The following is a 22,946-nucleotide window of genomic DNA, read 5'->3' as shown; positions in this document are numbered from 1 at the left end:
TCTATCAAGATCTTAGCACAAGCTTCAGCAGTAGCTTCAGTAAGCGCAAACAGCTCTACCCACTTACTGGCGGTGTCTTCGACAATAAGGACCCAACGTTCACCCTTGGGGCCCTTAGGAAGTGGACCGAACAAATCTACTGCTACAACTTCGAAGCGCTGTGCGGGTACTGGAGTCTGCAACAAGCCTGAAGGCTTCTCATTCGAAGGCTTGTAACGCTGACATTCAGTACAAGACTTGAGATACTCCGCTACAAAACGACGCATTCCAGGAAAATAGAACCGCTGGGAAATACGATGCAAAGTCCTATCAACACCATCGTGACCAGCTGTTGCAGCGTCGTGACATTCAACCATAACTTGCTTCCGACGGTTGACTGGTACAACAAGCTGCGGTTCTTCCGTTTCTGCTTCCGTATATCGGTAAAGTATCCCCTTTGACATATGATAACCTCTATCTGTCCACCTACAAATCTCCACTTCTTCCTTTCCCTCCAGGCCCAGGATAATCTTCGCGATTTCAGGATCTGCGAGCTGATCTTTACGAAGAGCGGTTGCCTCCCATCGTGGCGTTTCAACCACCACCGTACAGACGCCACAAGCATCTCGAGCCTCCTCAACGCATGGCGGTCGACTGAGCGAATCTGCGATGACGTTTGCCTTTCCTGGGGTGTAGTCCACTTGGAGATCGAAAGACTGCAACTTCATAGCCCAACGGACCAATCTACCTGCAGGAGACTTCAAGGTTAGTAACCACTTCAGGGGCTGGTGGTCGCTGGCGACGCGCACGGGATGACCATCGATGTAGCCGCGAAACTTCTCGACTGCCCACACAACTGCAAGAGCTTCACGCTCGGTGGTTGAGTAGTTTCGTTCCGCCGAAGTCAGAAGGCGGCTGGCGTACGCGATCGGACGCTCCTCGCGCGGCGACTCCCCCTGCAAGAGAGCTGCACCTAAAGCATAGCTGCTCGAGTCAGTCCTAAGCACAAAAGGAAGACTATAATCTGGCTGGATGAGGATTGGAGGAGAGGTAAGTGATTTCTTAAGTTCCAAGAACGCAGCGACTTGAGCTTCGCCCCACAACCAAGACTGATCTTTCTTCGTCAGCATAGTCAACGGTTGCGCAACCTTTGCGAAGTTCGGCACGAACTTACGGAACCACGAGCACGTCTGTAAGAAGGATTTCAAGTGCTTCACATTCGTTGGCTCGTTCATATCGACGATGGCGCTGATTTTGTCAGGGTCCGGCGATAGCCCTTGAGACGAAATCACGTGACCTAGATACTTAACACTTTCTCTAGCAAACACGCATTTAGCTCGATTGGCGCACAGGCTGAAGACACGAAGGCGATCGAAAACAGCTCGAAGATCCTGTAGATGCTGAGCAGAGTTTTCAGAGATCACGATGAGGTCGTCTATGTAACCTAAAATAGTCACGCCTTTTAAAGCAGACCCTGAACGAAACCTGTCAATCAGACGCTGGAACGTCGCTGGAGCGTTGCGCAAGCCAAAAGGCATACGCTTGAATCTGAAAACGCCAAATGGTGACACGAAGGCGGTCTTGTCGCGATCCTCTTCCTTGACAGCGACCTGCCAGTAACCTGCCTTGAGGTCGATGGTGCTCATGAAACAACTTTTGCCAGTATACTGCAGTAGATCGTCGATCACCGGAAGCGGATAGGAGTCGACCTTCGTGATGGAATTCAATTTGCGATAATCCACACAAAATCTGTAGGACCCATCCTTTTTAGGTACCAACAGCGCTGGTGCTGCCCACGGAGACTCACACTCTTCGATGACACCCTCCGTCAGCATCTTATTAATTTCAGCCTCCATAACTTCTTTTTTCGTAGGCGTCAGGCGGTACGGCGGGACGGCGATCGGCGGGTGGGTGCCGGTGTCAATGCGGTGTTCAGCGAACGACGTCGGTCCTCCCCCTTCTCGGAAAATGTCCTCGTACTCCTGCAATGTCTGCGCGAGGCTTGCTCTTTCAGGTGGTGACAGCATCATACCCTCGTCCGAACGCAACATGTCGGCAGAGGCGCACCCGATGAAGTTACGTGATTTCTCACAACGCAAGGGGTGAATGACCTGAGGTTGATTAGCTGTGAACCACGTTTCATTAAAAATATCAATAACCAAACCAGCTTTACGTATAAAATCAATGCCTAGCAATGTTTCATTGTTAACTGCATCTGGAAAAATAATAAATGTGATAGGTATTGATGCGCCCGCGAGCATCACCACAACGTCCACCAGTCTGACTGTCACGTCACGCACTACACCGTCAGCAAGTTTTACAGTCATGACGCTACTACGCATCGGCTGCCCTAACTTAAGCAACAAGGAGTACAGCGTGGATCCGGCAACGCTACGTTTAGCCGCCGTGTCTAATAGACCGGTACCGCGATAGCCAAAAATCTCTATGTCCAAAATTGGACGGCCTTTGGTACAAACATCCGGACGCAAGCGCTCGGTACGCGAGTTATCCACTGACCGCGCATCAGGCACATCATATACATTACAAACAGAATTTAAAAAAACAGTATTACAATCAAAAGAAACATGGGCTTGACAATTCGATGCCTCGGTTTCGGAATATAAATGCCTATTTGTTGACATAAAGTCGCATGCAAAGAACGAATCCTTAGTGTCCGTATTTTTTGTATTACAGTTAACACAATTAGCACGAATAACACCATTCATACCACAACCGTAACACGAAACTGTATGCGGATCACTTTTAGATCTAAGCCTTGAGCACTCATCGCGATTATGTCCACTCTTCTTGCAATAAACACAAAACCGTTTACCTCGATTCGGCGCATTTGCTGCGCTTACCACAGCTGGTACAGCGACGACGGCGGCGGCGGCGGCGGCGGCGGCGCGTGCCTTGCACGTCGCACGCGCGCACGAGCCCGCACTCCCTGCTCGCTGATTGCTTTGTACACTTTCTCGTGTTAATTTGAAACGAGCCGTGCAACCGGCGAAGTTTCCCGATGGAGACGGATGAGCCGAAGACGACGATGGCGATGGTGATGGCGAGGGCGCTCCTGTGGTGAAGGCCGGCGATCGCAGCAAAAGACTCTCGATTAGCTGGCGGTTTGACTCCGCTTGAGCCTTGGCGAACGCCGCCATGAACGACGATAGCTGCCCTTCGGTCATGAACCTGTCCGAGTCCTCATCCTCGACGTTGTTACGGACGCCTGGAGCCTTGCGACGCGGCATCGCAAACAACAGATGCAAACCACTGACGAAATTCACTCCGATAACGCACAATTGTTAAATTTTCGATGGGATTCTTCTACGACGCTAAGATGGCGAACGGTTGAATACGCGATTTCGTCGATAATTAGCGTGTAGGCCACGGGTTGGGAGCCAGTGTGATGTGGAAACACGTTTATTTAATTATTAAAACAATTTGTGCGCGGAAAATGAATAATTCGCCTACGCGCGGTTGCGCATCGAACCATGGCTCAAATCCGACTCTCTGAACTCCAACGGCCGCAGGCGCACGTGCTGCGCGTCTTGGCTACCTGCCAAGAGCAAGCAAGAGCGCGTACCGTGCACGCCGTGCGAGTGAGCGAGACGAGTGGGCGAGACAAACAAAAGGTTGAGCGTTGTGACGACGTCCGCGGGAACTTTCACATCTGGCGGCTTTTTTATATAGCAATATTATTACAAGAGAAGTTTATTTAAGTAGGCATTTACATGCGCTTTTGAATCTTCTATTATTTTAACATTACAAGCAATAAGCAACCGCCGGCTAACGCTGATCTGTTGAGAAGAGCTGAGCAGAATCTCAACAGTTACTCTTTTAAATGAAATTTTACATTTTGTTTCATGCGTAAATTTTAATATGTTTGTGCAACCATGTACATGAGCCGACAAACCAAGTTCCAAACATATATATCAACTATAAACTATTTAATGCTATAAAAAAATTACTAAGTAATATACATTTAATATTAGATAGAAAAGTATGAAACGCGAGGTCTAAGATATCTTGTGGAACTTTATTGTATATGCGTACAGTGTCCGGGATACATAACGGATTCGTTTACTTTAAACTAAAATCAGACTTAATTTGTCGTAAATTCTTCATGTATCAGCGCGTTGAAAGATGTTGATACAATGAAAGTCATTTGATTGTGTTTTTCATCGGGTGATCAGTATGACTTACTTAAAACATAATGTAATATCACAAAATAATATGCTGACAGCTATTTTCAAGTTAAACTGTACATAGATTTCTATGGCAGCCGTCACAGGCACCTGTCAGGCACGAGCGACGACCTTCAGCGCACGAGCGAGGAATTTAAAATCGTCCGAAAATACGGAATCGGGTTTTCCCAACGCTGCACAACACGGAAGCCATTGTCGCCGCAGCCGTGTTGACATACGGGCCACATTCGTCCGACGCTCTGTCATTTGGGTTTTATTGCGTTTCCATATAAACAGACTACGGCATACCATTTACAGTCATCCGACCTTACGGCATCTTCACACTAAAATACTCTAAAACAAACCATTATTGAATATTCAACGTTTATCACACAGACTGAACCGTGCGTAGGAATAAAATCGGTGAAAAAACTTCTAAGTTAAACGGTTTTTTAAACCGTTTTATTTGATACCCATATTGTGGTGGTTGTGGAAAAATATGTACCTAGTCCGCCATATTGGAACGGCGTCCATCTTGAATTTTAAATTTTGACATAATCATCGTGTTTTACTAGTGTAGTCCTTTCATTTGATACCCATATTGAGGGGGTTAAGGAAAAATACGTAATCCGCCATTTTGTATCGGCGGCCATCTTAGATTTATAATGTTATTGATTTTATTATATCGAATTGTCATCTAAATTAAATGTGTGTACCAGATTTCAGATCAATCTGACAACGGGAAGGTGCTTAAATTTCAATTTCTAATATTGACCCAAATAAACGAATTCCGTACGGGTCGAACTAAATAAAACCGTTTAAAAACACAGAGCCGCTGGAAAATAAAAAAATCTAGAATCAATCGAAAAAACTACAATGAGTTATTCTATAAATGGAGGGACCGCAACGTATCGAATGTTTCCAAGCAAAATATATTTATTAATCCATTTAGTAATACGGTCGTTTGAAGACGGTGCAAGCGGGCTGCCGACCGGCTCTTGGGAGAGGCCCTTGCCCAGCTGTGGACATCCTGCTAAATTGACGGTGTAGCAATCCGAGTGATCATTATTTTGTTAATTCTCACAATGAACACAGTTGGTTACTATTTATTTGCCCGCGGTAACGTTAATGTATGTATTTCAATTCACGAATTTATTTGCATTTTCTGTTATTGGAAATAAATTTATTAACAACGTTACTTATTTAATAAATATTTGTTCAAGAGTTTTCGTTAAATAGACTTTTAAATTTAATGCATTTTAATACAGTGACATCATAATAAGTTAGTAATCTTTGAAGTTTTACCATTTAATATGATTTTTCATACGTAATGAGAAAAATTACAGCAGAGCACAATTTACTTTCAAAAACAGTGATAATTAATATTCCTTATAATATATATATCCTTCTAGTTAAACCTACGAGGGTACTAACGCGTTTTGATCTAAATAATACGATCTCAGTTAACAATACAACTGCGATTCCTACCTGGCAATAAACAAACATTTCATTAGTGAAAAAAGGACCAATATTTAGCCACTTCCGCACATGCAGTGGTAGTCGTGCAATAAAATGCACCGCCCGCCAGCCCGCTGATAAATGCGTATGCGGCAAACAATGCGAATCATCCAACCGCCACCGCCAAATTACTCAACACGTGTTTCATCCCTCCACGGGGCATCCTCAGGAGGAATGTTACACCGATTAGTGTCAAACACAGAGTCAATGACTTGGTCCTTTTCTTACTTAAGATGGACTTTCGCGAGGTAACGCCTGATTCCATTAAACACTTCATTTATTTTTTGGGCAAAAATCAGTTTGCTATCAACAATATTTTCCACGGATTGCATGCGACAGGGCGTTAGAATAGCTTAGCCTAAATCTCGTCTCCTGGAACTAAATTCAAAGGCCTGCTCGATATCCACCATACTATGCATAGTAATGTTGTAGCTGCCACTTAAACCTTCATATTTTATTAGCCGCTTGCAAGACCGCGAGTCCCAATCGGTGCAAATATAAGTGTCCTGTGTTGACGGACTTCTGCACCAGAACCGTAACTTTTGCGCCGGATCACTTTGAAAACTTTCCATTTAATTATACCCACATGTAAAAATAGCCATGTACCTTTGATAAATACAAATGTTCCGAAACGGCGTTCCGTATTGAACAGTCGTGCTGTCTCTTTCCTATAACAGCATTTTATTAGCAATTAAGATAGAGAACCTCTCTACCCTTAAGGTCTCTCTACAACAAAAATATAAAATACAAAGCGATGCAAGGGACAATATTAAAACTCACTAATAATATTGATACAAAGCACGAGTTACCGAACCCTCTAAACAATAAACACGGAACCCTTAAGATCAAGAAGTGTCGTAAACACGCGTGACCTTGAAGTTATTTATAGATTTTTGTGTACGGGTCTCTGATATTCTAACCGAGTACTATCTCGAACTTACTAGAACCTTCTCCGTAGTATAAAAAGGTGTACTCACCATTTCGACAATTCAGTGTTGTTTTTTGAGTTATAAGATTAAGATCTACGATCAGTGATACAAAGTGTATTACTATTTGGTAAGTTATTTGGATTTGGAAGCAAAGTTTGGACTAGGCGAAAGTATACTTTGTGTTAAAGTAGGGTGGCCATTTGATTTGTGAATAAAGGACTCCGTGTGAAACAGCGGTGTTTCATTCCGAGTCAAAACCAGCAGTATAACAACATTCCTTACATAAAACATGTCATTCGCTGCATCTTATCGACGCTGCAACAACGTATTAATATTGTTAGCACATTGATCTGTCAAACGGACACGCGTCCTCGATGTAATCGATGATGACTCGCTTAGCTATGACCCCGGCAGACGTGACCCCTGCATGTGACCCAAGAAGGTTGTTACAAGACACCCTTGTACGCTTCTAAACAATGCTAATGGTAACAATTATTTATTTGCTTCAATGTGACTACTCTCACGTAACAATATCACATCAAATACTTACTGTAAATAGAATTGCTGAAATTTGTAAACGCTTGCGTACGGTACGATTTACTTAAATATGGACTTTAGAGGAACCCACAAAGATAGACTTTTCTTTGAACTTCTTTTGCGTCAAGTTATCTTTGTTCTCTCCGCAATGTGCTACCAAGCTAATTTAATACGGCCACAGTGCCTGCAGACACATAACTTCGACAAACCGCTCTGGTTACAGGGAAAAGTTGACAGAATGGTTTTATCAAAATAAAAACAATCAAAATATAGGCAGTTGCTTGCTGTTCAAAAAATAGACAGTTACAGGCGCTTTCGAATCGTCAATCAACATAAAATGTCGGCATTGTTGTCCCTACAGGAAGCTACCGCCGGCTCGGAAGGCAGTTCTGCTGAGAGCCGGCGAGAAACTCAACAGTTGCTCTTTACAAATATAGATTTATAAAGAGCGCGCGACAATAATTAGCTTCCTGAGTGAGCATCAACATTTAATTCCACGCATTAACATCAGTATAGTGTCCTTGGATAGAAAAATATACTTTTTCAGTTGGTTTTTAATCTCTCCAATAGCAGATCTGAAATCGATTGTGGAAATTTATTGTACATACGTATACCTTGTCCCATGAAATAAGATTTATTTAATAGTATATTTTTAATTTTATATTTAAAACTAAGAAACGGTAAGTCGAAGATTTATTGTGAAATTTTATTATAAATACGTACACTCATGAAGGATTCACTAACTTTTTGAAAGCTTATTTTCATTTCTTTTATTTATGATGTGTATGTCTCTATTTTTCATATATAATTTTAAATTATAGATCATAAATAATATGTTTTTAAAAATTTGAAAAAACTAGTGCATCTATTTATTAATAATATGTGACTTCTTTTCTCGTAAATTAAATGGAAACGAGATCGATTGTTTTAATTTGTGTTATACAACCTCCGGTTACCCGTAGTGGTTACGGGTTGGAAGTGTTACTGGTCATGCTAAACATTAATGTGCAATTAGCAAAAGGAATGTGTTATGTCTAATGTATTATGTACATTTGCTCGTAGGGTGGTGAGTGACACTGTTAATAGAAACAAAACAATATAGATAAGTAGGTATCTAATAAACTGCACATAAAATAACTAGTCAATTAATAATAGGAAAAATAGAATAAGAAAAGTGTAGTAATGTTAGAAAGCACAACCTAAAGAAAACTGTGATAAAAAATAAAATATGTAAATAATAAAATAAGAAATAAAAAAAATGTACCTAGCCACCTAAGAGTAATAAGATGATGGAAGGAAGGTGATGAAAGCAAGAAGAAATGAAGATATTGTGATGGAAAAAGGTAAGAATAAAAGAAATTAAGAAGTATGACAGTGAGTGAAGAATATAAATTAAAAATCTGAAAAACTTATATGTAAACAAAGACCCTGATCCCAACTAATTAGGGGTACGAGAGGCTTCCAATAGCGTGGGCCAAAAAAAATGTATTGTGCATATTTGAGATGAAAATTATTCATTGTGTTTAATAAATATTATTGTATGTAAAAAAAACTCGTTAAACATTGAGAATATGTAACTTTTTTTAAACAAATAAAAGATGATCTCAACAAAAAGAACCATTACAGTAGAATCACATACGAAACCCTTGGCCTCTGTCGCTCGCTGCACCCGCGCAGCCCGGGGGGACACAATGCGCATCAACGGACCCGCACGTGTCGTCGTATTAACACATGTGACCTTAATTAAAAAGCTCACAATCCGCATCGAGCCCGCGTCGAGACCCGCGGACAATACGCGGGCGGCGTCTCACCGACCCGCTCGCGGCGTATCGGGGCCGCTCGCGGAGTTCATTGGAAAATATTTCGCAGCTTCACTAACGGGACAACGCAATCCATTACCGGTAATAACTTAATGGGCACCAGCGCGTGCGGCCGCAAACGAGAACAAACAAATTCTATATGCAATACTAGACATCTAGAATATTCAACAAGAGATTTTGATTTTCATATTCATTATCAAGACGATTTGAAATAGGATTTTGTTTCTGAAAGCTCTAAAGTAATGTATAACGGTAAGTGAATGTAGAGGAGGGAAGAAGGCGATTTTGGAAGAAGATTTGCTAAACGAGAAAAGAAAGAATATTGTGATAGAAGGAAATCAAAATTAAAAAACCTGAAAAATTAATTTACCGGATATGTAACGTCCCTGCCCCAAACATGGAGAACGAGAGGTGCTGAATTTATTTTCAAATAGTATTACCACTTTAAAAAAAATTTACCTCCACTACAGAAGGATTTTTTTCAAGTTTTTGATTTTTCACACATAGTCAACGTTTATATATAGATTATGTATGTTATATCTATCGGATTAGGACGATCTGTAAAGAATCCACAAGCTAAATAAGGCATTATTTATTCAATTAGCTTATCGTCTTGCGATCTTTCACCTATAGTCCAAATCCCTACAGCAATGGTCAACTGACCACACGACAGTTCAGTTCAAGTCTTCGAATCAAATGACAAGGTCGATTGTGGAAGTACAAAGCACGATCCGGGCGCGCGCGCGGTGACTTTCACCGGCGGGCGGTGACCGTCGGCCGCAGACCGGCCGGCAGACGGCTAACGGTGACCTAATCCCGGCGACCAGCGCTAACGGGCCGCGGGCTGCGCCACGTGCGCGACCTCACGCCCGCACTGCGCCCCACGACAACGCAGTCCAAATACAAAAAACTTGAATAACTTTATAACAATTGCAATAAATATAGCGAAGTACATAAGGACAAATTTGATTAAGCAAGAAAAGGACCAATATTTAGCCACTTCCGCACATGTAGTGGTAGTCATGCAATAAAATGCATTGCCCGCCAGCCCGCTGATAAATGCGTATGCGGCAAACAATGCGAATCACACAACCGCCACCGCCAAATTACTCAACACGTGTTTCACGTGACTCTGTGTTTGGCACTAATCGGTGTAACATAACTCCTGAAGATGCCCCGTGGAGAGGTGAAACACGTGTTGAGTGACTACCACTGCATGTGCGGAAGTGACTAAATATTGGTCCTTTTCTTGCTTAGGATGGACTTCCGCGAGGTAACGCCTGATTCCATTAAAAATTTGATTAAATTCAATATATCTCACAAAAAATAATCACACGATCTTCAACACCAGCGGCGACAACGTTCCTCGTCAATTTAGACCCTTTTGTTCTTTCGCAAAGTATATCCGGTCGATTTTATGAGCATCTGAATATATACAGAAGTCAAACAAGCGCTCTTCTCTTGTAAATACAACCCTTATCAAAGGATTTTAAAAAATTAAAATATTCATTTGGAGGCCTATACGTTTTAAGTGTAACAAATTGATACCTTGTAGGAACGTTACTTAGAATTCCAAGCGGGTGTAGGGTCCATCGCGTTATATAGACGCGTGAGGCACGGCGCTCAGTGAGTTCAAGGAGTCCTCCTCTTTTTTATTATGGTCCCCGCTATTGGGAGCCTCTCGTACCCCCTATCTTGCGTGGGACAGGGACTATTCAACATTATTTAATTTTTTCACATATGTTTTTTTTCATTATCATCTTTCATACATCGTGTGATCTTTCGTTCTTTTCATTCTTGCCACAATTCTTCTGTCTTTCCCTTTCGCTCTGTAACGCCTTTCATACATTACTCTTTTACATTTTTATTATTTTATTTCTATATACGATTATTACAATATCACTTGGTTTTACATTTGTTTTTTTTGTTGTTTACATTTTTACACGCTTTTATATCTATCTATTACTATACTTATTATTTTTCTACAGAGTAGAAGAAACTCTTCTTTGGTTTTTTCTAATCAGGGAGGCTATTGATTCCTCCCTGATTTTCACACCAGACCGGCACTCGAAGTCGAACCGGAGTCCCCCGAACGAGTCCTTCTCACAATGCATACACGTTCATCGTCACCAATTAAACTCTTCTCTCTACCAAACTTATTTTTAATTATCCTATCGATTATTCTCTTAAAACTCCGAGGCCTAAATCCTTCAATAGATTATAGAGATATTTCTACTGTCGTACCTCTTGCCTACGTTCTTTCTCTACTATATAGAAAGCCGACGTCGTTGTCGTTTCAACCCACTGCAAGTCAAAGACCTCCTTCAAAGATATCTATGTAGAGATATACCACAATCGTTACGCTTGGTAGGAGAGTTGGCGATCGCAGTGTAGTATTATGGTACATAGGGACCACAGCTGCCCATCCTCTTAAAACTTGTTTGTAAGCAGTAGCAGTCCTTTATAATTAACGCAAGATTATTTAAGGTGGTGCTCCGAGAATTGAACTCGCGACCCGCGATCGTAAGTCTAAGTCCTCTACCGCTGGGCCACCATATAAAGTTACTATAAATTTATTTTTAGTTTTTCCATAACTAGGCGGTGATATTTGTTCACCTTGGTTGAGTAGCATGTCTTTAGGAGTATACGCAATTACCAGGGAAGATGATAGCCGAGAGTAATCGATGAATGTGTACTCACATATGTAAATAGTATTTACAATTTACACGACCTAACGCAACGGCAGCGACCACATCACTGATGGTGACCGAATACAAATCGGCGTTCGATATTTGAATTTAAACATAGAATGATTTGACATAAAATTATTGTGCCCGTAGTTGCCAGTAATACGGATCGTGAACGCTACAGGAAACAATGAATTCTATTGAAATTACGTTTCAATGTTATTGAAAAATATATTCTTTCAAATAACATTCATATAAATAAAAGAAAATAATATAAAGACATTATTTTTATACCAAAGCTTGAAATACGACATAACTAAGCCAACTAGCTGAAATTATATGAAACAAGTGGTGGCAGAGTGGAGAGGCTGGGCGAGAGGGACGTGTAGATTGTCACCGAAGCCCTCTCGCCCTCGCGCCCTCACGCCCTCACGCCCTCGCGCCCTCATTACGTAGAGAGGCTCGCCCCGATCCGGCAGCTTTACGTAGGCTGTACAATTTCCTCGTTTCGAAATTTACGTTTTTCTACCTTCATTCGACCGGTTCAAATTATCTGTTATATTTACATAATTTATTGCAGCGATCCAATAATAAAGGCGTAAATAGAAACGAAGGTTGTGTACTTACTCCTTTAAATAGTTTGTGTATAATTATAACACAAAGTGATATTGTATGACTTTGTGTTACGCTACACTTGTGTCAATGTGTTTATTTACTGTCATTATAATTGATTTATGATCACATACGTCACAAGAATTACTAAAAAAAAAAGTAAATTACAGATGAAAAAAGAATCAAATCGAGCTCTACTATTACAACATGTTTCTTCTTAAAATATATCTACAATGTTTCTAAAAGTTTCCTGAGCTTAGAAGAATCCAAAACAAAGTAGTTTAGTTTCTACATAATTGAGCAATTTCGGCATCAATCTAGACTTGTATGAGACACTAACTAACTTAAAGGATGTTCAAAATGTTTTGGGCTGAACTTTAGTTCGGTTGATGTTCCAATTTTTGACAGACAGACGCTTGGCAAATGTTATAGACAGTACTACGAACCTAGAAAAAAAATACCTGCCTTCGTAATGCCCGGGAGTTTTGAATGGCAATTTCAACTTACTTATATACTATAACCAAAGTAGTATGTCATATGTTTGGTAGGATGAATGAGGTAGACAAACACCAAGCCATCTGTTCTCAAATATGCCTTGAATGTCTTGCCAACCGTGCCCTCTTGAAACGGGCTCAACGTCAGACTAATCAAGGCAGAGGGATTTCTGATAAAACTGTGACTACAACTACAATCCGTTCTAGATATATATGCAGGCACTAATCATATCTTTCTAATTAGAAAGTCAAATTCACAATGACCTGTCGAAGGAACAATTTTAAACGTATTGGCCAGCGGACAGTGATGAATCACTGCATTCTTTAAGCAAACGGACTTTATGGCCGCAAAAAGGTAATTAGCGTATCTCTTAATATTGTTTTACTCAAAACAGCGTTTGTCTGCTGGCACAGGCCGTGACGGATTAGACGGAAAGCGGCGACTGGGTCGCGGGGTCACAGCTGCGACCCGCACGGGTCTGCAACACCCGTGGCCTTGACGACAACAATTTTTGTTAGATATACACGGTAATAAAATTTATCGAAGCTTACTACTTTTGGTATTTTGATGCTATACAAGGTTTTAACACGAAATGACTGTGTCGGTGTTGTTCGTATTAGAAAATATTTATAGAAAACATTATATGCAACTTTGAAAGCCTTAACTTCCATTGTACTCAGTATTATATTATCCAATTAACTTTGAAAGTTCATCCAACAGAACCTACTAGATTGAAAAGTATTAAAAGATATTGGGGCTTGGGATTGAACTGATTTAATTATTGTGTTAAGGTTATTTATGAAATTGATCAGACAAAAACTTGACTGATTTGTTACTGGCTCTTCTAAGATTAGGATGCGCAGGACATTTGGTAGCTTGAAACTGAAGAGCGCCATTATCAGATCAAACTTCTCCGATATTCGTCACTTGAGTGATTATATAAATAGAAGAGATGGTCTCATCAAATATATAGTCATCGACACGATCTTATACACTCTAGTGAAAGCTCATGTGTAAAAATAAAAAGAGTTAGGTCAATTATGCTTGTCATTGAATAAATAAATAAAAGCTGTAAGCAAAAATTATTATTAAATTTAATATTCCTTATTGCACACGCTAGAAAATATATACATAGTTTCATAATAGTAAACAAAAATGTACGATGGGCGGTCTTATCACACGCCGCGATTTCTTCCAGACAACCCTATGTTTGTCATATAATTATGGTCTCTCATGTTCATACTATCATGGAAACGGTAGAGAGTAGAGAGAATTAAAACGAGTAGTTAACGTGTACAGAATGCATGCATGTATACAAACATACAGACATTGTAAATATAGAAAACACATAAATAAACGCTGCGAAATAAGAACCAATATAATTAGGAATGTGGACGAGGAAAAACAGAAAGCAAAACGTGAAGAATTAAATATTTTGTGAAAGATGTGAGATAAGAGAGAAAGAATTCGAGAGGAAAGAAAAGAGAAAGTGTAATAAAATAAAAAAATGAAAATGCAGTGAGAACTATAACAAATAAAAAACTATACCGTGTAAGTTTTCACATAATAACTATAGTTCGTTTATCAAGATTCGATTTATGAAGTTATTATTATTTACATTTTCATGTACAGGACAATCGGCGGAAAGTGAGTGACGCGCGCGCACGCGGCGTCTGCAACAAACAATGCGGCGACGTCAAGGATTTTTAAATACCAGCGCTCGTGCACTGCGGTCGCCGCGATCGAACGCGTATCCTAAAGTCACGGTGCTCCATTTTCGTGACGAGGTCTGATGATCTTTAATCCGTAAAGCACACTTTTATCATTAGCACTAATAGGTTAAGATGTCGTGAAGTTCAGACAGCTGACTACAAAAGTTTTCTACTGTAGTAAACACTTAATGGAATTAGGCGTTACCTCGCGGAAGTCCATCCTAAGTAAGATAAGGACCAATATTTAGCCACTTCCGCACTTGCAGTGGCAGTCAGAGTCTCTATGTTTGGAACTAATCGGTGTAACATAACTCCTGAAGATGCCCCGTGAAACACGTGTTGAGTAATTTGGCGGTGGCGGTTGTGTGATTCGCATTGTTTTCCGCATGCGCATTTATCAGCGGGCTGGCGGGCGGTGCACTTTATCACACGACTACCAATGCATGTGCGGAAGTGGCTAAATATTGGTCCTTTTCTTACGAAGTAAACACTGACCAAGGTAAGCGAATACACGCGGAGGCATGTGGGGACATGTGGAGGGTTACTAGCATACGCTGTGATAATACTTCGGAAATCGTGTTTCCACCGGTTTGCTTAGACCACCTCGAAATTACTTAGTCATGTCAAGCATAGCAACATAGGCTCAATGAGAACACTTCTAAGATAAACTGGGAACCAAAGATAGGTTGACTGATTCTGGTATCACAGGAGAGGCGAAGTGGAAGCGGAATGAGGAGGAATGTATATATTATGATGCGCTTCACTTTCTACGGTCGCGCCACGGATGCGGTTACGGTGGATAAAGATAATCATCATTCACGGCCGAATTATAGTTGACGATGAAGCCAAGGTCTAAATCCGCTACCAGGGGCTGAGCAGGACCACTGACAAGATACGTGTGAATACTCATTCTCATGATACCCTTGTCGCTTGGGTGATATACTTAAAAGAGTATATTACTCGTAAAGCTGAGAAATAAGGTACATTAGATCCAGTACATTAGATAGAATAGGCAAGATTGTAAATATGTGAAAGCGTTATCTGGCCCGTACCTCAAAGCGAAGATGGATGTATAGCGTGAGGGTTGTAGTCAGTCAAAATCCAACATTCTTTAGGCGCAAGAAGCGCCTGCAAGAGCTGGTATTCAAAATCGCTTCCTCCACGTAAAACAAGAAACTTTCATATTCCAGCAAACAATTGTAATTTGGCTTGCATATTTGATGATCCGTGTCCATTTTTCCCTCCATTGGATGCATTAAAAGGTCAATGCAACAATACCTGAATAAATCTCTTAAAAAAACTAGGCAAGTACAAATTGCTAAGTATAGATCTAATTAAAGGAAAAGTTACAAAGTGCTGCCTTGTTTGGACTTGCAGACGAGGCCTGAATAACTATTGACGTAATCCTATCAGCGTTTCCCGCGCTTTTGACGCTCTAACATGACGTCTTTATGTAACTTCTCACAGCGCTGCAGCGCTGCACTCCGCCGCCGCTTGCCGCATTGCAACGCTACAAAGCGCTGCACCGCTGCAAGCGTCACATGCAACGCCATGGCCGAACAATCGACAATTGTAATTTCACGACAATTCAGACATTTCGTTCCGCGGCTCGGTGCCAGCGTTTTGGCGGCCGAGAGCAAAACCAAGCGAAAGTATGTCTGCCATCTCCACGCGGCAACGCGCGGTGAATGAACGAGTTTGGAACAATTGCGAATAAAAAGTATATCGTTACGGAACTCGGCCGGGTACCGCTAGCTCGCGGCGGCCTCGTTCCTAACGCAGTGATTAGTCCGGCAATGTCATATGCTGACCACTGGCCACATTGTTTGCACCTACTGCCATAAAAAGATAAAAAAAAACCTTGACAAGCTTCAGAGCGAACAAGACCTAAGAAAAAAACGCCACATACTTTTAAAATAATTTGATATTCCATTAGAGCATACACGCAATATTGTAGGGTTAATTTTGAAATTAAGATTGCTTTTTTTAATGATTAGCTGATCCTACAGTCTTTGTGGAAAGTTATTAGCCAGCCCAACAGAAAAATGTATCAGAGTAAACACTTCGTTTAATGATTTATTAACAATAACAGACAATAGCGGCTTACAAACGTAACTCTTTTTATATTTTCATTGTACTCTATGGTAGGCGAAATGACAGTTGTTTTTATACTCTGTGGATTGTGTTGTGTGAATTGCTTGTGGCGCATTTTAACGAAAATATAAAATAAAAATTATCCGAAGTGCTCAAACAGTTCTCTAGTTACACTTATCAACATTTGGAAATAAATTTTCATTTAGGCATATCTTAATAACGGAATCCGTTTTTTTAAACTTCAATAAGAGATTTATGTGTAGTCTTCTTGACGCGCTGGTCACAACCGCTTGTCACGTCAATCAATATTTTTTTTAAATTAAAATGTCTAGAATTCTATTTTTAAATTCAAAAGCCATCTTACCAAATCATACCATGCCTTAACGAAAATATGGTATAAAAATTAGTCGGATTAATAGATAGGTTCTCGCCTTCAAGGTTTTTAACTAGCCACTTGTATTTTGGTGATAATTAGTGGCTTTGTGAAATAACTTTGGCTAATTTTCTGCTATAAACAAGTTTAGGGTGACTAAAAAAAATAGGATATTAGTTCAATCGGCCCGGCGCTGTGACTCAGCCGCGTGACTCACCGTAACGTGTTCTGTTGACTTTCCACGTAGACAAGCCGCCGCTCGACCTTTGACCTTCCTCGGCACACATATATAGTCTTTATTATTAAAAACGACTGTACTCGAGATTTCTTAACGAAATCGAGCAAAATACAAGAGATCCGTCGACGAACCAAAGTAACCGATAGGCCTGCGGATTGACATATCTAAGTGGCAGTGGGCAGACCACATAGTGGACCGACGGAGCCTTAAAGTTTTGGATATTAGGGACCGGTTAGCACAGAAGTAGAGCGTCTACCCACAAAGTGGACGGGCGACCTTGTGAGAGTTTAGGGATCATAGATTTTCATTTCAGAACTAGGTATCCCGACGGACTGTACCAGAGGATCCTGTCGCATCTCAAGAGAATAAATAAATTAATTGATTCATTAAATGTGAAATAAATAAATGATTGTAATCGATGAAATCTGCCCGATGCAACTTTTAGACGACTAAGCGTTATTTTACTGCACGCGAAATATCAAACGCGCGAAGTTCAAAGCGAACTGTCAAATGCGCGAAGTTCAAAGCGAACTGTCAAATGCACGAAGTTCAAAGCGAACTGTCAAATGCGCGAAGTTCAAAGCGAACTGTCAAATGCGCGAAGTTCAAAGCGAACTGTCAAATGCGCGAAGTTCAAAGCGAACTGTCAAATGCGCGAAGTTCAAAGCGAACTGTCAAATGCGCGAAGTTCAAAGCGCACTGTCAATTGAGCGTTGTTTGTTATAAAAAAATAATAGCAAATATTATTTTTTTTCCATGTGAATCTTAAATGTAATTTTAGTATTTACACCGTTATAGTTCAATGGGTTATTATGTCCTATTTTTATATACTCGCCTATATTAAAATAGCTATAGTTATGTAGGTCAATACACGTTTCTTTTTGTACCGCCTATTTTATTTACCACCTATTTCTTGACATCCTGTATAAAGTGATTATTTATACTCTACTGGCATGGTCGTCGTCGTCTTTTCAGCCCAAAGGTGCCCACTTTAAGGCATTGGTCTCTGTCTCCTCCAAAGATATCTATGGGAGGATAAACCATAATCGCCACGCTTAGCAAGCAGGTTGGCGATCGCAGTGTAGTTATATGGTACGCAGAAGACGCTGCTCCTCATCCCCTGGAAACTTGTTTGTGAGCAGCGGCAATCCTATGCACAAAGTGTGAATTATGTAAAATGATATCCTGGGAATCGAATCCGCAACCTGAGGCTGCAGGTCTCAGTCCTCTACCGCTGTGCTACCACTGCCTTGCTAATTTTAATATGTATTAATACGTATTTTAAAATAGCCTTTTCTAACTATATTATCATTACGTTGTTTATTATTTCTGGCAACAATGATATTTGGATATCGTCTGCCATACTTTCATCCATTTAATGTTATTACACCTATTTTCAATCATCCTGTATAAAGATTTTATCTTAATTATGTAGTACACAGCGGTGATAAAACATAAGGCAAAGTCCTTTGAGGTAGAAATGAGGACACGGCGCCGAGCGGTCTGCCTCAACGTTCAATGCCTCCGAGTGAATCAAATGTTTCCTTAAATTGCGTGTTGTGGAACAGAGGAAACAATTGAATTGATTTGCTTTTACAAATTAACGAAAGTGTTTTAATTGATGTTTAGTGATAAACAGTGGTAGTCTTAAACATTGAATTGCAATCGTAGATTTGATTCAATGATCATCATGTGCATATTTTACTCAGGGTGTTTGGTTATAAGTGTAAAATCTTTATAAGTGTACACTCCGTATAAAGCGATCATCCTAAAACATGATACGGTAATTTATTTATTCTACAGCAATGCTACAGGCCCATAATTTCTGACATTACATAGTTTCCAAATACAGATAATTAATTTTAATATATAACAATAGTAATTTATAAGACACTTTTTTATTTATGAATGTATGAATTACCCACAAGTGGAGAACTACCATAATGTCACACACATGTCATGGTGCTCACGTTGTAATGGCAATAAATAAGATTGAGTGATGAAATCACGAAGGTGCGGGGCATAAACTGGATCCACAGTCAGGAAAAAATAGAGATATGAAAGAGTAACAAAATATATAACAGAGAACGTTTGAAAAAAGAAGAAAATAAAAAGAATATAAAAGATAAATATTACAGACATTGAGAACGTCGCATAATAACTTGACATAGACAATCTACAAGTCCTGTAATTAACTGTTTACTCATAATAACTGATAATTATAGTTATACACATAACCCATATTCACCACTACTTGTTATCTATCATACAAGATGCTATTGTATTGTATTATCTTTATTGACATACAAATTACTTGCAAAATTAAGTCCATTACACTCTTTTTACTAACTAAAACTGTTTTTAAATCCATAATTGAAATAAAAACTAATTTAGTTTCAAATATTAATCAGAAATATTCGTATAAATTTGCATGCGTCTTTAATAATCAAAGAACACGTATCGTATTACTTTATTGTACTTACTATATGTATCTCTTTCTTTAGAGACACTTAAGTAATTAGTTAAATAAATGTATGGCAATAGATAAGCTAGACTGCAGCACAATGGCGGCGACGAGCGTGTGCGCGCGCGCATGTAGGCGCGTGCCTGCGCATGCGCCGCGGTCAGTTTCGATATTCAAATGGTCTATGGAAAGTGTGCTACGGCTCCATCCTGTATAGACCTACTCCACTATTACCTATACAGGATATAGACCTAGCTGTTAACATAGTCTATACTAACAATTATAAAGTAAAAAAATCAGTGTATATATACATATGTCATCATCATTCCAGCCGCAGAACGTACACTGCTATACATAGACCTTCAGCATACACATAACAACAAATATGCAATTTTTTATTTTTTAATATTAAACTAATTGCTCTAATACATAACACATGAAAAATAGTTATATTTTAAAGAGCAACTGTTGAGTTTCTATTTAATGGAATCAGGCGTTATTTTGCGGAAGTCCATCCTAAGTAAGAAAAGTACCAATATTTAGCCACTTCCGCACATGCAGTGGCTGTCGTGCAACAAAGTGCACCGCCCGCCAGCCCGCTGATAAATGCGTATGCTGCAAACAATGCGAATTACACAACTGCCACCGTTAAACCACTCAACACGGGTTTCACCCCTCCACGGGGCATCTTCAGAAGTTATGTTATACCTATTAGTGCCAAACATAGACACTCTGACTGCCACTGCATGTGCGGAAGTTGCTAAATATTAGTACTTTTCTTACTGTTGAGTTTCTGGCTGACTCTTCTCAGCAGATCAGTATTGAAAGCCGGTGGTATATAACTACTTATAATGTTTAAATAATTGACGATTCAAAAGCGCATATATTGCCTATTTAATGAAGATATTTTGATTTCTTAATTTTTTTAACTTTCTTCGTATGATCAAAAGGCCGACAATGAGCCGTATTTAAAAGCGATCGTTTTATTTATTTTTTATTAATATTACTTATAATCTAGTTTGTACACAGTAAGATATATATTTAATAATAAAATTTAAATTGTACGCGTCTGTTCAACGATATTTTTTGTTACGATTGACGTCAAATGTTTGACAGTGACAGATGTTTTAATTTACTCTGTGGTTTGTATGGGGATGTCAAGTCGTTAGTTTGACTTTTTTCTTAGTTAAATTTTTAACTTTTCACTATATAAGAACCTCGTTTTTTCACTTTAAAATAATAAAAAATATCTAAATTAGCCATTCTTATTTACATAAATATAATTACTGTTGTAGTGTTACGCTATTAAAGCTATGTTTATCAGTTTTTTTTTTAAAGTAGACAAAGGCAGACGGCGACTGCAGCCGCCGGCAGAGGTGCGAACGAGTCCGGAAATCTGGTTAATTAAACAGCAAAGCACACAAACACGGACGTACACAAGATCTATGCACTTAATGACTTGTATCGTCCATTGAAAGTGGTCGTTTCCGCTTCTTGTATAGTGCAACAGCTAGTTGCGATACAATTTGACATTTATTGCATTGTGTTAAGGTATGTAACAGAATGCGCGGCGAGCTAGGATGCGTCAGCCGAGAGGGACATTGTACGCGCCATTTGCATACAGCGCCCGCCGAGAACGAGGCTCCAACGCCATTAGGGTTGGCGCTCTTAAGTTTTAAAAATTTTATTGGATCAGCTGATCGCGTGTGCTTTTAACTTTTTGTGACATACAAAATTAAGAAAACAACTAAATGTACTGTTCGACGCTGGGACTAAATCTTACATTACTGCTTTGAATTATTACGTAAATCAAAGTCTATCAAATTCTCAATTCAATAAAAAGCTCATTTCGCTTTCTCAGTGAATCATTGCGTGCAAGTTGGAAAAGGTCGTCGTTACATTACACTATTAGGACTCCAACTGATGATACCATCTATTATTCTGGTATATTTGGATAACCCTGGAGGAAGTTCATTAATAACCATATACACAAGTATGGCATTATTGCCACAGTATTAAATATTAGACGAGCCGCGGTACGACGCGACGGATGCCCTGCGGTACGACACGCGGGACGCGCTGCGAGACGACGCGACAGATGCATCGCGGCACGACGCCACGAGTCCTTCGCGACATTATGCGATTGATGCGCAGTAATAGAACACGAGAGACGCACATCTGTACGACGAAACGGACGGCTCGCGGTTCGACGGTACAGCGATTCTCTCCACGCCCTAACAATTAGGTTGCGCAAGCTGCTGCCGGCGCTCTCCGCGCTTAGTATTCCCCGAGCGGCGGCGCCAGCGCTAAATGATACCATATTAATTGCATAACTGGACGCAGCAACGCCTGCGGACGCAGCACGTGACGCGGTTCTGCGCCCGCCGCACACGTGATGCAGCCGGCGCGATCGGCGCGGACGACCCCGCGACCATTAGCGCGTCAGCCGATTATACAATTTGCCGAAGTCGTTTTTAGTTGTAATGCAAAAAGCGCGACGGAGGTCATTGCGTCAGCGCTTAGTATTCGCGGCGCGGTACAGCCTTCGCCGGCGACGCCTCGTCGGGATCACGAGAGCCAAGCAATTAGGATACATCCTCACCGCCGCGCCCTCCGCGCCCTCCGCACCAAACAACGCAATGTCAACAAAACGCCGAACCAGTAAAAAAAAACGTCAATATGACACCTGAAGCGTTTATTTATGTTTTCATTGTACACCCGTAACCGAACGCGCCATGTCGCAAATTACATAAAACATGCGAAAATAAACCGACAGTTCGTATGACACGAGTAATAAAAAACGTGCAATCTGTGAAATCAACATAATAAACATAAAGTAATAAATATGAAACGAACGATTTTCCGGATACTCGGGCGATGTTACGCCGAATCAAAACACGAGTAACAAAAAATTGCGTGATTCAGAGCAAGCAGTTCGTTTATCAGATACATTCCCGCCAAAATTATTAAATGAGGTTAGTCGTAAAACTAATGAGGGTCAGTGTTCACGGGCAGCACTTACCGGCTCATCGTGGGCAGGGTCCGCGGAGACGTCGACTGTCGGCGGGGTTCAGCGCGCGACCATGCCCTGCGTGCGAGCGGCGCGGCGGTCGGGGCGCGAGTGGCGCGTGGCGGCACGGGTCTGCGCGGGTCGGGGGTCGGGGGTCGCGGGTCGCGGGGCGGACGCGGCGCCTGCAGCAACCTGCATTCTGCAGATTTTGCGCCCGCTCATCGCTCTTGTCCGGCAGGTCAATGGCCTAGTCATTTTTTCAACTTCCCCGACACCGCCGGCAGCACTAGCATT

The 22,946-nt window shown here is 40.7% G+C and overlaps 1 protein-coding gene across 1 annotated transcript in view; it reads right to left on the bottom strand.

The window, feature by feature from the left end:
• Nucleotides 1-22,745, bottom strand: part of LOC137930156 (uncharacterized) — a 73,000-nt gene extending 50,255 nt beyond the window's left edge. The window contains exon 1 of the mRNA XM_068773297.1: nucleotides 22,665-22,745. Within this exon, the coding sequence (XP_068629398.1) occupies nucleotides 22,665-22,672 (8 nt within the window). The 5' untranslated portion in view covers nucleotides 22,673-22,745. The remainder of the gene's footprint in view (nucleotides 1-22,664) is intronic.
• Between the last annotated feature and the right edge of the window lie 201 nt (nucleotides 22,746-22,946).

This window comes from Battus philenor, unplaced genomic scaffold (genome assembly GCF_028537555.1).
Source record: "Battus philenor isolate CCGP_79_NKW_IND1 unplaced genomic scaffold, ilBatPhil1.0.hap1 SCAF_6, whole genome shotgun sequence".
NCBI classification, from domain to species: Eukaryota; Metazoa; Arthropoda; class Insecta; order Lepidoptera; family Papilionidae; genus Battus; species Battus philenor.
Note: the sequence above shows the minus strand (reverse complement) of the source record. Positions and strands in the feature narration are given on the sequence as shown.